The following is a 14,998-nucleotide window of genomic DNA, read 5'->3' on the forward strand; positions in this document are numbered from 1 at the left end:
ACAATATGAATGAATGAGTTAATTATCTAACATTTAACATCTAATAACAACTTGTTTTGTTCAAATAACAACTTGGACACAGTTGTTATCTATTGTGAAATGATCAGGAATATGAATATCTTACAGTATGATGCACCTCTACAGTTTGAATTTTGCCAAATAATAGGAAAACGTCGGCAATAATCTGTGAAAGGAGAAAATCTTATTCTTTTTAGAAATTTAGTGATGCACAGAAATGGCTCTGTAACTTTTGGCTGTATTTGTAAAAATAATCAGATCGTACTATAAGCATTTTATTGCAGAAAACAATACATTTTGATTATGATCAAAGTTGAAAAAAAGTATTTTGGTGTTTCAAGTAGAATCTAATTAATGTAAAATCAGTCTCAGTAATAATTTATTTCTGTTAGTTTCCATCTTTAAATACAAAATGCTTTGATTGGGCTACAAAATGAAATGTCAAATATCTTTTCTGTATAAATTACTCTACATCTTGCACTGCTGCCTTGCACATCCTTAAATGCTGCCTATTCTTCTACTTCAGTCTAATATTCAACTGACTGACTATATATTATAATAATATAAAAAAGATGACATACACCAAAATGATCAATTTTATGACATAAGGACATACCATAAATATAATGAACTTGATTATTTAAACCTTAGCAATGACTAAATGAGACAATGTCAAAGTAAGCTGAAAGTTAAGTTAAACATAGACATGTGGCTTCCACAGAAGTGTTAGAATTTTGGATAAAAGCTGATATAAACCACTTCTATGAACACCAAAGACAGTTAAAACTACAAGCAGTTGAGAAAACAAGCTGCACAAAAGCTGTCACTGGAAAACTGGGTCTCAGCTGTTCACTATGCAGCTGCTAAACACACAAGCATCACGTCTACTGAAAGCAGAGATCTCACAGACTCCACAAATTTACATTTTGTCACAGTCCACACAGGATTTAATCAATCAGCAGTGAAGAAAGATCAGAATTATCACTCACATTTAAAAAAGCTAATTATTAACATAATGGCTATTTAAATAAAGTTTAAAATTTCAGAGAAAAGCTCAGTTTGATTTTTGCACATTATTTAAAGCACGAACTTCACCAAAACCCCTTGGGGCTTAAATAGTCACTTCAATAAGTCTGAATCAGTTTGAATTAAACTGGGATTTTGTTGTAAATGTTTAAACACAATTAAAAGTGTTTTTATGTAAATACTGTAAATGTGAAAGGGATTTCTACAATTCACCACTGGAAGCCTGTCAGGAGTTGCTTCCAATTGCTCAAAAAGAAACTTTGACTTTCTTTATTTAAACATGTTGCTGCTTTTTTAAAACGTTCTATCTGTTGTATCCTGGTACTGTTCAACTACTTTAAATGTCAATATATAGAGATTACATGCCATTTAATAAATTTGGTTTTCTTATTCTGATTTTATCTTGTCTTTCAGCTATATGTTTTTGCCCTCTTGTACATTTCACTTCTCAGTCTTTGCCAGTGACCCTTCCAACAAAAGAATCAAGTAAACAAGGGTATAAAAAGCCTGATGAAGTGATGAAGTATTGAGGGTGTGGGAGGAGGCATGCTCTAAGTGGTCATAAAATAAAACAAGGTGCTGAATTATGAAGCCTTTTAATAGGAAGGTCAACTTCATGGAGAATGTATATTTATTAAACTACAACAAGGCAACCAGGACCCATCCCCTCCTTTCTTACCATAGGAAAAGGAATTCCACTCACCCCTTTGTGGCCACCAGCTTTGTTGATTGGACCAACCACCTTCAGGTGAAAGGCAAGATTCAGGTGCCCATTTTTCTCTTTATCCACTGACGCTTCCTTCCTGAAGCAGGGAAATAAGGACAGACAGAAATAAGGTGCTGTTTTGCTACAAGGGACAGGATAGAACAGCAAAGAGGGATCACCACATGGTTACTTATTGAGGATGAATCTAGAGGAAACAGGTGGGAGAAGGATAAGCCCAATGACTGTGACATATATTCAGGTTAGAAACATAACGTGTCTTAAGAGTCTGACCCTTAAATAAGGGGAGATGTTTACCACTTAAATCAACAACTTATTTAGTGATCAAATTGTGTTTGCTGCAGTAGTAAATGCCTTGAAAAGTGATACTCTGTAAATATCCGCAGATGATCCTGTAAACCACAGAAGCCACTAGCTGAACTAGCTGCAAATGAACCCAGAGAATCTGTTATGGAACAAAACAGTAAACTCTGAAGGTTTTTGTTGCAGCTGCTGCTCTGAAAGTCCCATCAAACTGATGCATAAAACCAACCCAGCTCTCACCTTTCCATGATCTGTTCCCCATTAGCAGCAGTTAGTCTGTGATGTCCAACATCTTCAGCATCATGTTATGCCCATCTCTTTCTGTCGTTATGTGGATTGTCAGCACCTTTAAATTGCTGCTGCATCATCTCCAGACAGATTCATGTTCAATAAATCACTGTCACAGATTGGAATATCCTCAGAGGCACATGTTCAGCCACTGCTTTGATGACTCTGTGGGTGATGATAAATGTGGCAGGATTCATAAAAAGCTCAAGGCTTTATGAGGACATGGATTTTGTTTTGTTCTGTTGGAGATGAGCTGCAGCACTGATGCTGCCATTGATCGTGATAAACAAGTTCTGGCTCATGCATTGATCTGGTGCAAACAGAAGAAGATGCCCACCTACGTGAACTTTAGGTCTTTACAAACATTTTAGTTTTCCTATTATTTCTGTGCCTGGTGCACTTGAAGCAAAACTAATGAAAAAAACTCCTTGCAGCTTCACTGTCTCACCTGCATCTTTCTCCTTCACACACATGGATTCTGTCTAACTTATATCCGACTTCCAGTCCTCTTCTCGCCAGAGCGTACCTCAGTCTCTCCAGGCTCTAAACCTGCTATGAACTCTCACATGCAAATCAACTAGAAACAGGAAGTTTCTTGATCTTCATGACTCAGGAAATGTCAGAGCCAAACTTTCTTCTGGGTCTAAAAAAATTTTCAAAACCTGAGTTCTTCTCTGGCGGACAGGACACGGTAAAAAAAAAAAAAATTCAAAATAAATTTTTGAGTTGAACTAATGTAATATAAAATATCTCCACTAAGTCTGTGGACTTTGTATTAACAACATTTATAACAAATTCCACATAGGAGGGGTATTAATCTCTGGTAAATGATAAGTTATATAGCACTTTCCAGTCATACCGACCAATCAATGCATTTTACATTAGAGCAACATTAACCCCAATCGCAATCCACTTGCCCAGGTTCATGTCGACAGGTGGCAGGAGGAAGCTTGAATCAAACCCACAACTTTCGAATTGCAATATGAATACTCTTCCCACTGAGCCACAATCTGTTGTGGTATGAGAATTTTAAAATGAAATAGCCTAAATAGTTCAAAGCAAATCCTCAGTAGGGATGGGTATCGAATTAGGCTCTTTTATAGGTACCAACTGAATTCTGTCGGTACTGCTGACATATTTCAGTGCCTAAACGCATCATTGTGACACTGAGGGTGTGGAAGAGTGGGTAATTTTCCATGCCGGACATGAACACAGCATTGCATGCACAAGAGCGTTTTGACGTCAGTAGCCGCTGGTACTGTCAACAAAGCAAGGCTGGCAGAACGTGCTGGAAAGTATGGCTCCACTTTTCAAATGAGATGCAGATTACGCTCGCTGCAAAATTTGTGATGCGAAGTGCAAGGCCAGCGGGTGGAAATACTTTTAGTCTGAGGAAGGCCTGGTTAAACACTTTTCTCAAGGCTGAAGAGACAATTTTCGTCAGCCTCAGATCTACGGCTACAGCTCCTGCATTCAGCACCGTTAGCATGTCTGCAACCATTAGCGACTCGTCTGCAGCCAGCAAGATGAAATGTTTGAAACAACTGAGATGTTACAATACAAACAGCTGGATGTTATTAAGATTCATTCATTAAAGTTTATATATTGAGAAATACAAATGTTATTTAAAATTTTTTTTTTTAAAGGAATTAACACCCCCACATGCAAAAGTACCGAAAACTGGTACCGTCGAGTACTGACACCGATTCCCAGGTACCGGGCATCGGTACCGTATCGGTTTAATTTTCTGTTCATTTGTAGGCCTCTGCAGAGCCTGATGACATACTAGGGAGCCAAATCAGCCATTTGAATCAGCTGTGTTGGAGCAGGAACACATCCATGCAGGACACTGGTTCCTAAAGATCAGAGTTGGAGGCCCATGACCTACTCGACTTTTTGTTCCCATTTTCATTTTTTGTTGTTTGGGTTTGACAGAGTGCTATTATAGCTATTGTTCTTTGACTGTGGTCAAATTTAGATGAAAACCAGGAATGCTTTTAAGCCTGAGAACAGCATTCGAATTTGTACGGGGGAGGCAGCATCACGTGTGTTTTACTGCAGGAAAAACTAGCGCACTTCCCCAAATAAATGGCATCATGAGCAAAATACACCTCTGCACCTCAAGAGCCAGGAAGTTGGTCTTGTGCACAAATTGGTCTTCCAAAAGGACAACGACCCTAATCATACCATCAAACTAGTTAGAGAGTGGCTGAAGGACAACAAAGTCAATGTTTCAGAGTGGCCATCACAAAGCTCTGATCACAGTCCCATAGAAAATTAGTGGGCAGAACTGAAAATGTGTGTGTGAGCCAACAAACCTGACCCAATTACACCAGTTCTGTTAGAGGGAATGGTCCAAAGTCCCAGGTAACTAAACTAAAGCTGATTGATGGATCATCAGTAGTCTGGCAGGACAAAGAGATCAGTGAACAGTTGGCTGGCCTCTGGTGTCTGGCAAGACATCAGCAAAGTGTTTATAAAATCTTAACCAGTATTGAAAAGTTGACAAGTATCAGTTAAATTTAGTCCATCTATTGGTCTACCTCTGGATTGAAATTACAAAAAGAAAACAAAAAAATGCATTATATCAGATATAATGCATTTTTGTGAAATCTGAACCTCATGTTTTCCCTTGAAGGCCCAGTATTCCAGGAAAGTGTGTGAAATAAAAGAAGATACACAGAGATGGACAGACAGACAGATGGATGAAATAATAGGGGGACAGTACTTGTTCTTGGTTTTGTCTCTCTGTGAAATCCACTTGTGGTAGAACGACGTTTTGACTCTGCAGCAATAGAAGAGCAGCAACACTGCTGGAAGGACCACCAGGAAGGCAAACAGTAGACCCACCACCAAACCCACTTGATCTGTGGACACACAGATATACACATTCGCGTTTTACTATCTTTATGAGGACCTTATGAGGTAGAAGAAGCTTTATATGAGGTTACACCTAATATACACAAGGATTCCTGATGGCCACAATCAATGTTGTACTATACATCAGTTACTGTTGTCACCAGACAAGCCTTTTGTGGTGGTGGTGTGACAGTGTGGGCAGGTGTGTCTCATCAACACAGAAGTACCCTACACTTTGTGGTACAGTGACAAGCCCATACTACCTAAATAACATCATTAATCCAGTCATTGTGCCCCTGCATGAACAGCACAGGTCTAATTTCATCTATACAGAAAACAATGTTCCAGCTCATCACATCATTATGGAATGGCAGCTGGAGGCTGGGGAAAACAAGGACTGCAAAGTCAACGCCAGTGACTGTCCACTGTCTTCTACATGCTCATCCAGGAGGAGTGAATGCTGCAAGTCACTGACTTGATGCAATCTGCTGGGTTTCCTTAGATAGAAACATTTTGTAACCGATTTAAATAAATAATCTTATCCGACTGCACTGTTTGATAGTTAGGATTAATTGGAATGTATGTACCTGCCCTGAAATCTGTATGATTCAACTGAATTGATTTTGTGAAGTGCCTTGAGACGACATATATTGTGAATTGGTGCTATATAAATAAAACGGAATTGAATTGGAGTGGAGTGGCCTGCACCTTCTCCTGGCCTGAATCCCATAGAAAACCTGTGAGTTGCCATCTAGAGTTTTTCAACCCTGGTCCTCAAGTCACACTGCCATGAGTGTTTTAGATGTTTCCCTGGTTCAGCACACCTGATTTTAATTGATGGCAGATTACAGACTTTTGCTGAACTGCAGTCATCTGAATGTTTTACATCAGGGAAACATCTAAAACATTTAGGGCAGTGTGCCTTGAGGACCAGGGTTGAAAAACATTGATCTAGATGCCCGTAACTCTGTACCCCAGAACCTCAATGATCTGAGATCCTTCAAGAAGAGTGGGATGCCATGCCTCAGCAGACAATAGGTTGACTTTTAAACAGCATGAAACGTTGTTGTCAAGCTCTTATTGATGCTCAAGGTCACACGTTATTGAGACACTGACATTTTCTGTTGTGGTATACTCACCATTGTTGTTGGCTTTTGTTTCAATAAAACGTTTGAGATGAGGAAATCACCATTGCATGGTTCTACTTGAATTTCTTGCTTTTGTGATACAATATCACTGTAGCGTAAACGTTTCTCGTTTGCCATAAATTTCACCCAAAAGCCAGAGAGGGGAAAACATGCAGCATAGGTTTCTGGGGTCAGGACTCGAACCCATCAAGGACTGAGGCCTCCATACATGGGTCAGATGCTCTACCACTACACCACGTGCTGCACCTACCCCTAACTTTTCGTGAGTTGTGTATGTAGTATTTGTTCCCTGACAGATTTCTTTTGTCTTTGATTATTTGTCACACTTAAAAGTTTCAGATTATTAAATTTAATCTCAGGGGGCAGGGATTGGTCACTTGTAACATTTGAGTGTGACAAAAGCAACAACAGAAAAAGTCTATACTCACTATCATTCTGCACAGGTCCACTGTCCACGCTACCGCCCAGTCCTGCCTTCTCACAGAAGGGAGGAGCCCAGCCTCTGTTACAATGACAGTTCCCATTGTTGTTACACACCTGCAGAAAACATCAACAAGGTATAGATTAATGTTGTTTACTCTTTAAACTTTTGTTTAACATTGTATAATTATGTGTGTTTGGGGAGAAAAATGTTGTCTAAATACAAGAGATAGCCTTTGATTTGGTTTTAGGATTAGAGATTGAATGGAGCTGGATGTAGATGTGAGGTGTTAGGTATCCTGCTGTGGGGATGCCATTCTAATGCGTTCTCAGGTATACAGTACCTTTCAATTTAAAGCCATTATTGAAGTGTTTGTGTATTTATATATCCTTGTCAGGGAAGAATATGTTTCTTGCCAAATTTGTCTACACATAAACACACCTCAGAATGGAGATGACAAAAGGCAGGTCTCATCTTGAAATATGTTTTTGTTTTCAGTGTATAATGTACCGACAGGTGTTTTTTTGTTTGATTTCATCAAACTGTCACCAGAAACTGGACCAAAGCTCATCGTGTGGCAACGTGCATTCAAAAATATGATTACACATTTGAAACATTTCAAACCTGGAGCTCAGATGTTCAGAATATTAAAGCACTGACTGATTTCAGTGGCCAAAGGCAGTGTATAATGAAGCTACTCTGGTCATAATTATTATTTTATTTCTTTTTTTGCAGTACAAAAGAGTATGTTATTCTCTTCTCATCTTAATAAAATAAAAATGAAAATGAACAAATAAGAAAATAAGTTAAATTTAAAAAGCGGTAATTCGCAACTCTGTTGCTAATTACATTTCTCTTTCTCTACACTGGGTTGGATTTTTGTTAAACCTTGTTGATAAGATGGAATAAAATACACAGAATTATATCCATCAGAATTTTTTTTATTTTTCATTTTAGACCCCTCACTTATCTCTGCTTTTTAACCCTGTAAGCCTTTCTATTCCCCCCGTGAGTTCGCTTCGTTCATTCTGGTCGGTGTTTACATCCCGCCGCAAGCTAACGTGCAGGTCGCACAGCGCATGCTCGCCGACCAGATACTGAGTGTGGAGCGGACCAACCCGGACTCCTTAGTAATCGTCGTTGGTGACTTTAACAAAGGTAATCTCACCCACGAACTCCCCAAATATAGACAGTTTATAAAATGTCCGACCAGAGAGGACAACATTCTGGATCACTGTTACACCACCATCAGAGACGCTTATCACGCCGTCCCACGTGCTGCACTGGGCCAATCCGACCACATCATGGTCCACCTGATTCCTGCATACAGGCAGAAACTAAAGCTCTGCAAACCTGTTGTGAGGACGACAAGGAAGTGGAGCAGTGAGGCTGTGGAGAATCTCCAGGCGTGTTTAGGCTGTACAGACTGGGATGTGTTCAGGACTACTACCAACAGTCTGGACGAGTACACGAGGCTGTGACTTCCTACATCAGCTTCTGTGAGGACAGCTGTGTACCATCATGCACCAGGGTGAGTTACAACAACGACAAACCCTGGTTCACAGCTAAACTCAGAAGGTTAAGACTGGATAAGGAAGAGGCCTTCAGGAGTGGGGACAAAGACATATACAGAGAGGCAAAGTACAAGTTTGGCAAGGCAGTGAAAGAGGCCAAACGACTGTACTCTGAGAAGTTCCAAAACCAGTTCTCAGCCAACGACTCTGCGTCTGTCTGGAAAGGGCTCAAGCAAATCACCAACTACAAGCCGAAAGCCCCCCACTCCATCAACGACCGACGCCTCGCCAACAACCTGAACGAGTTCTACTGCCGCTTTGAAAGACAAAGGGACAGTCCTGCAACCATCCCCCACGACACCCCCCAACAGCTGCAGCCACAATCCACCACCCCCACCTCCCCAACCTCAAGAGGGGCCTGGGCACCTCCAACCCCCACCTTGAAGTTCCCCCCCACCAGCCCCCTACCCACGCCGAGGACGGCTCTTTCCATCCAGGAGAGGGACGTCAACAAACTCTTCAGGAGACAGAACCCCCGGAAAGCTGCTGGTCCGGATTCTGTCTCACCAGCCAGCCTGACGCACTGCGCTGATCAGCTGTCTCCAGTCTTCACAGACATTTTTAACACCTCACTGGAGACATGTCATGTGCCAGCCTGCTTCAAGTCCTCCACCATCGTCCCTGTTCCCAAGAAGCCAAGGACCACAGGGCTTAATGACTTCAGACCCGTCGCCCTGACCTCTGTGGTGATGAAGTCCTTTGAGCGCCTTGTGCTCTCACACCTAAAAGACACCACCGACCCCCTCCTGGACCCCCTGCAGTTTGCCTACAGAGCCAACAGGTCTGTAGATGATGCAGTCAACCTAGCCCTTCACTTCATCCTCCGGCACCTGGACTCCACAGGAACCTATGCCAGGATCCTGTTTGTGGATTTCAGCTCTGCTTTCAACACCATCATCCCAGTTCTGCTACAGGAGAAGCTCTCCCAGCTGAGTGTGCCCGACTCCACCTGCAGGTGGATCACTGACTTCCTGTCTGACAGGAAGCAGCGCGTGAGGCTGGGGAAGCACGTCTCTGACTCCCTGACCATCAGCACCGGTTCCACCCAAGGCTGTGTTCTCTCTCCTCTGCTCTTCTTCCTGTACACCCACAGCTGCACCTCCAGTCACCAGTCTGTCAAGCTTCTGAAGTTTGCGGACGACACCACCCTGATCGGACTCATCTCTGATGGTGACGAGTCCACGTACAGATGGGAGGTGGACCATCTGTTGGACTGGTGCAGCCAGAACAACCTTGAGCTCAACGCTCTAAAGACAGTAGAGATGGTTGTGGACTTCAGGCAGAACCCAGCCCCACCTGCCCCCATCACCCTCTGTGACTCCACAATTGACACTGTGGAATCTTTCCGCTTCCTGGGAACCATCATCTCCCAGGATCTCAAGTGGGAGCCAAACATCAGCTCCCTCATCAAGAAAGCCCAGCAGAGGATGTTCTTCCTGCGGCAGCTGAAGAAATTCAACCTGCCAAAGACTATGATGGTGCACTTCTACACAGCCATCATTGAGTCCATCCTCACCTCCTCCATCACCATCTGGTACGCCGCTGCTACAGCCAAGGATAAGGGCAGGCTGCAGCGTGTCATTCGGTCTGCTGAGAAGGTGATTGGCTGCAGTCTACTGTCGCTCCAGGAACTGTACACCTCCAGGACCCTGAAGCGGGCAGGGAAGATTCTGGCTGATCCCTCCCACCCCGGTCACAGACTCTTTGAGACTCTCCCCTCTGGCAGGAGGCTGTGGTCCATCCGGACCAAAACCTCACGCCACAAAAACAGTTTTTTCCCATCTGCCACCAGCCTGGTTAACAAAGCCCAGAAACCACCCTGACATTCTCCCTCTAAATTTCCCTTAGGTGTATGAATGTGTGTGTGCATGGATGTACTGGTCCTTCTCAAAATATTAGCATATTGTGATAAAGTTCATTATTTTCCATAATGTCATGATGAAAATTTAACATTCATATATTTTAGATTCATTGCACACTAACTGAAATATTTCAGGTATTTTATTGTCTTAATACGGATGATTTTGGCATACAGCTCATGAAAACCCAAAATTCCTATCTCACAAAATTAGCATATCATTAAAAGGGTCTCTAAACGAGCTATGAACCTAATCATCTGAATCAACGAGTTAACTCTAAACACCTGCAAAAGATTCCTGGGGCCTTTAAAACTCCCAGCCTGGTTCATCACTCAAAACCCCAATCATGGGTAAGACTGCCGACCTGACTGCTGTCCAGAAGGCCACTATTGACACCCTCAAGCAAGAGGGTAAGACACAGAAAGAAATTTCTGAACGAATAGGCTGTTCCCAGAGTGCTGTATCAAGGCACCTCAGTGGGAAGTCTGTGGGAAGGAAAAAGTGTGGCAGAAAACGCTGCACAACGAGAAGAGGTGACCGGACCCTGAGGAAGATTGTGGAGAAGGGCTGATTCCAGACCTTGGGGGACCAGCGGAAGCAGTGGACTGAGTCTGGAGTAGAAACATCCAGAGCCACCGTGCACAGGTGTGTGCAGGAAATGGGCTACAGGTGCCGCATTCCCCAGACCTGGGCTACAGAGAGGCAGCACTGGACTGTTGCTCAGTGGTCCAAAGTACTTTTTTCGGATGAAAGCAAATTCTGCATGTCATTCGGAAATCAAGGTGCCAGAGTCTGGAGGAAGACTGGGGAGAAGGAAATGCCAAAATGCCAGAAGTCCAGTGTCAAGTACCCACAGTCAGTGATGGTCTGGGGTGCCGTGTCAGCTGCTGGTGTTGGTCCACTGTGTTTTATCAAGGGCAGGGTCAATGCAGCTAGCTATCAGGAGATTTTGGAGCACTTCATGCTTCCATCTGCTGAAAAGCTTTATGGAGATGAAGATTTCATTTTTCAGCACGACCTGGCACCTGCTCACAGTGCCAAAACCACTGGTAAATGGTTTACGGACCATGGTATCACTGTGCTCAATTGGCCTGCCAACTCTCCTGACCTGAACCCCATAGAGAATCTGTGGGATATTGTGAAGAGAACGTTGAGAGACTCAAAACCCAACACTCTGGATGAGCTAAAGGCCGCTATCGAAGCATCCTGGGCCTCCATAAGACCTCAGCAGTGCCACAGGCTGATTGCCTCCATGCCACGCCGCATTGAAGCAGTCATTTCTGCCAAAGGATTCCCGACCAAGTATTGAGTGCATAACTGTACATGATTATTTGAAGGTTGACGTTTTTTGTATTAAAAACACTTTTCTTTTATTGGTCGGATGAAATATGCTAATTTTGTGAGATAGGAATTTGGGGTTTTCATGAGCTGTATGCCAAAATCATCCGTATTAAGACAATAAAAGACCTGAAATATTTCAGTTAGTGTGCAATGAATCTAAACTATATGAATGTTAAATTTTCATCATGACATTATGGAAAATAATGAACTTTATCACAATATGCTAATATTTTGAGAAGGACCTGTATGTGTGTTGCCCTGCGATGGACTGGCGACCTGTCCAGGGTGTATCCTGCCTCTCGCCCATAGACTGCTGGAGATAGGCACCAGCTCCCCTGTGACCCACTACGGAATAAGCGGTAGAAAATGAATGAATGTTTTACTGTTTAATTTGTATTGTATTGCACTGACTACGCCAAAACAAATTCCTTGTATGTCCAAAAACGTACTTGGCAATAAAGCTTTTCTGATTCTGATTCTTTTGAGGGGTCAACTTCTTTTTCCTCCGGTTGGCCGCCAGGTGGCGTCCGTTGAGGGGAGGGCTAATGTCATCGCTTACTTTTACTTATACCCGTGTTTGACATTTAGAGGGCTTGTTGATATAGCAGATACGTAAAAATCACCACCAGACTTTTTGTGCTTGTTTAAAAAATGTCTTTGTAAGATGCAGACAGGGATTGTACTCCCCTTCTGCATGTGCAAGCAAGTGGTACTACTGCAACTTCTACTACTTTTAATTTGCATGAATATCAATCAGTCTCCAAAAGCCTGCGGATAAAGAGTTACTAATAAATTAAAATGCATCCTAAGACTAGAGAAAAGGCTGAGCTAGGAGGGCAAACATGTATATTTAGAATATTCCTTGCTGAAAGTCATTTCCATTATGCATGTATTGTTACAAAAGGAGGATATGACAAAAAGAGGACAAACGGCATAACATAACAAAGTACTTTATGAAAGGGATTAAAAGGAGAAAGAATAGGTCTGAGGCTTCTTATTTTACTCATTGTTTCAAATCCTAGTTAAATAACAGACGTGGCCAGTGTTAAAGCCACTTATTCCCTTACAGAGTACAGTAAATTAGAGGAGAGAGACAAGTTTTTAAAGTTTTTTAAACCATGAAATTTCAGCTTTAAATGCTCAGGGTCAAAATAAACTGCAGAAAAGCTTAAAACCCAAAGTAGGTCATGCCAAGTTGGCTTTACCTTTATTAAAATCAGGAATTGTTGCTGCTTTTATAGTTAATACTGCACTGGTTCATTTAAAAGGCACAAGCAAATCAAATGTTTTTGAAAATAAAAGATATATAGCATACAGTTTCTGTTTTAGGTCTTTGGAACATTTTGATAATTGTTCACGATTCCCCAAAAATATCTGTCTTTATTGTACATTTTCTTATATACATTTTCTTATAATATTCAAATCTTTGTCTGATGTATAAAATTGTTAAAGGCTTGTCATCTCCATCAGTCAGTCAGTTTATCGATTAACAGGAGGGGCAACCCGAAAAGACTGTTCCTTCCAGAAAAGTGCTTTTAGTCAGAGTGCCTTTTTAGTTACAGCAGCACAGGAGTGGAAATCTGTCCTCCAGACAATCAGAGCTCTTACTATATATAATCTGTTTAAAAAACAATTAAAGAACTGGTTCATAACATATTGGATATGTCATCATTTAGAATAATAGGTACCTCCCCACAAGTTGCCCCACCCTACCATGGGACAACTTGTGTTTGGCCATCCTGGTGTGACATTAAATCTTCTTTAATGACCGTTAAGAACTTTATATATATATTTGTAGTGTAGTTTTATTTGACTATTATATTTGTATTTTTCATATTTACTGACAGAATTTGTATAGTGTGTTCATTTAAACTTTGTATTATTTTTGTGTAACCTTTCTGCCTGTTTTTGTATTTTTTTGCTGCACTTTGTTGTAGAATTTTTGCATGATGCATCCATTGTTGATGCATTGGTTCAGACACTGGCAGCCATCTTGGTTTTTCCTCTAAAATATCAGAGGTTTGTCTTGTTGTTGCCTGTGGGCCAAATATGCTCCAAAACTGTTTCTAATTCAATCATATAGTACATACGGTACATGTGCATATTATTCTGTTTTTTAGTGTATAGTAGCAACTAGTGACAAGATATTTGATGCTTGCTAGCCTACAACATTTTTTCTGATATTCTTTGATGATTTAACATGACAAATGGTTCTTCTAACCATAATGATTATTTCTATTGTGACGGTGTGACATTTTGGACTTTGTTTTATGATCTCTTGTGATGGTTTATTTTGTCTAGATGTTTCTATTTTTGTTTATTAGTTTGTTTTGCTTCCTCTATCGCCTCCTGGTGTTTTGTTGTTTTCTTCCCTTAAGTTTCCTTTATGGTTGTTTCCTTATTACTTTGTATGGTATTATTATTATTATTATCATTATTATTATGGTTCTTTGTTCTTCTTGGATTCTTTTAGTTTAGTTTCTCTTTTAGTATTTCTTTTAGGTATTTGTTCTCTCCCTCTAAGGTTTAGTCCTCAGCTTTGTTTCTATAATTTCAGCCTTCCTTTTTAGGTTAGCTCTAGTTATTGTTTACGTTTATTCCAGTCCTCGTTTCCTCCTTTCCATTCTCAGTTTGTTCCTTAGTATTGGTTTAGGTTTGTGTACTTTGTAGTCTGGGTTCCCTTATGGTTTCTATTTTGTTTTGACCTTAGGTTGATGTTGTTCTTCTGTTCCCTCCAGTTTCTCTGTTTCCTTTATTTCTTGGTTATTCTAGATTTCTTATGCTTTTGGTTATTTTATCGTAGTCTATAGTTTTGCTTAAGTCTATGTTTCTCTTTATTGTTAATTAGTTCCACCTGTCCCTTCAGCCTCCCTGTCTCCTTGTCACACCTGTTCTTAGTTCCTTTGATTACCTGCCTTTGTTCTCCCTCAGTGTTTTAGTTGGTCTTGTTCTGAGTTTCCTCGCTGGTTCCTTTGCTCACACTCGCTACCCTCGTCCATGCCATGTTCCTGTAGTGTTCAGTGTCAGTAAGTTTTTGGATTCCGGTTCTGTGTTGTACCTGCAATGATTTTTGTTATGTTTTTTAATCCTTTAAATAAAGCAAGGATTTATTTAAGATGCTGCTGCCAAGCTCTTGTCTGCACTTTGGTCCACCCCAAAACCACATTGTGACATCTATTTGCTAAATGACCAAATAATGACAGCAGGATTTATTAGAGAATTTTAATTGTGTTCTTTAAAGTCAGAAGTTTACATACACTAAAGTTACTAGTCTATAAACTATTTCAGACAGCTCAGATGATGGTGTCATGGTTTTGAGAGCTTTTTATAGGTTAATTCTCAACATCTAATTTAATTGGAGGCACACCTGTGGATGTATTTTAAGGCAACACCTCAAACACACTTCTTCCTTGTTTGATATCACAGAGAAGTCAAAA

At 41.0% G+C, this 14,998-nt stretch overlaps 1 protein-coding gene across 1 annotated transcript in view; it reads right to left on the minus strand.

Annotated features, from left to right (window-relative positions):
- adam19a (ADAM metallopeptidase domain 19a) overlaps positions 1 to 14,998 on the minus strand; it is a 254,128-nt gene that overhangs the window by 10,404 nt on the left and 228,726 nt on the right. The window contains exons 18-20 of the mRNA XM_047385681.1: positions 6,795 to 6,903; positions 5,088 to 5,226; positions 1,748 to 1,847 (exon numbers count right to left, since the gene is read on the minus strand). Coding sequence (XP_047241637.1) covers positions 1,748 to 1,847; positions 5,088 to 5,226; positions 6,795 to 6,903 — 348 coding nt within the window. The remainder of the gene's footprint in view (positions 1 to 1,747; positions 1,848 to 5,087; positions 5,227 to 6,794; positions 6,904 to 14,998) is intronic.

The sequence above is a fragment of the Girardinichthys multiradiatus genome, chromosome 14 (assembly GCF_021462225.1).
Source record: "Girardinichthys multiradiatus isolate DD_20200921_A chromosome 14, DD_fGirMul_XY1, whole genome shotgun sequence".
Taxonomy (NCBI): Eukaryota; Metazoa; Chordata; class Actinopteri; order Cyprinodontiformes; family Goodeidae; genus Girardinichthys; species Girardinichthys multiradiatus.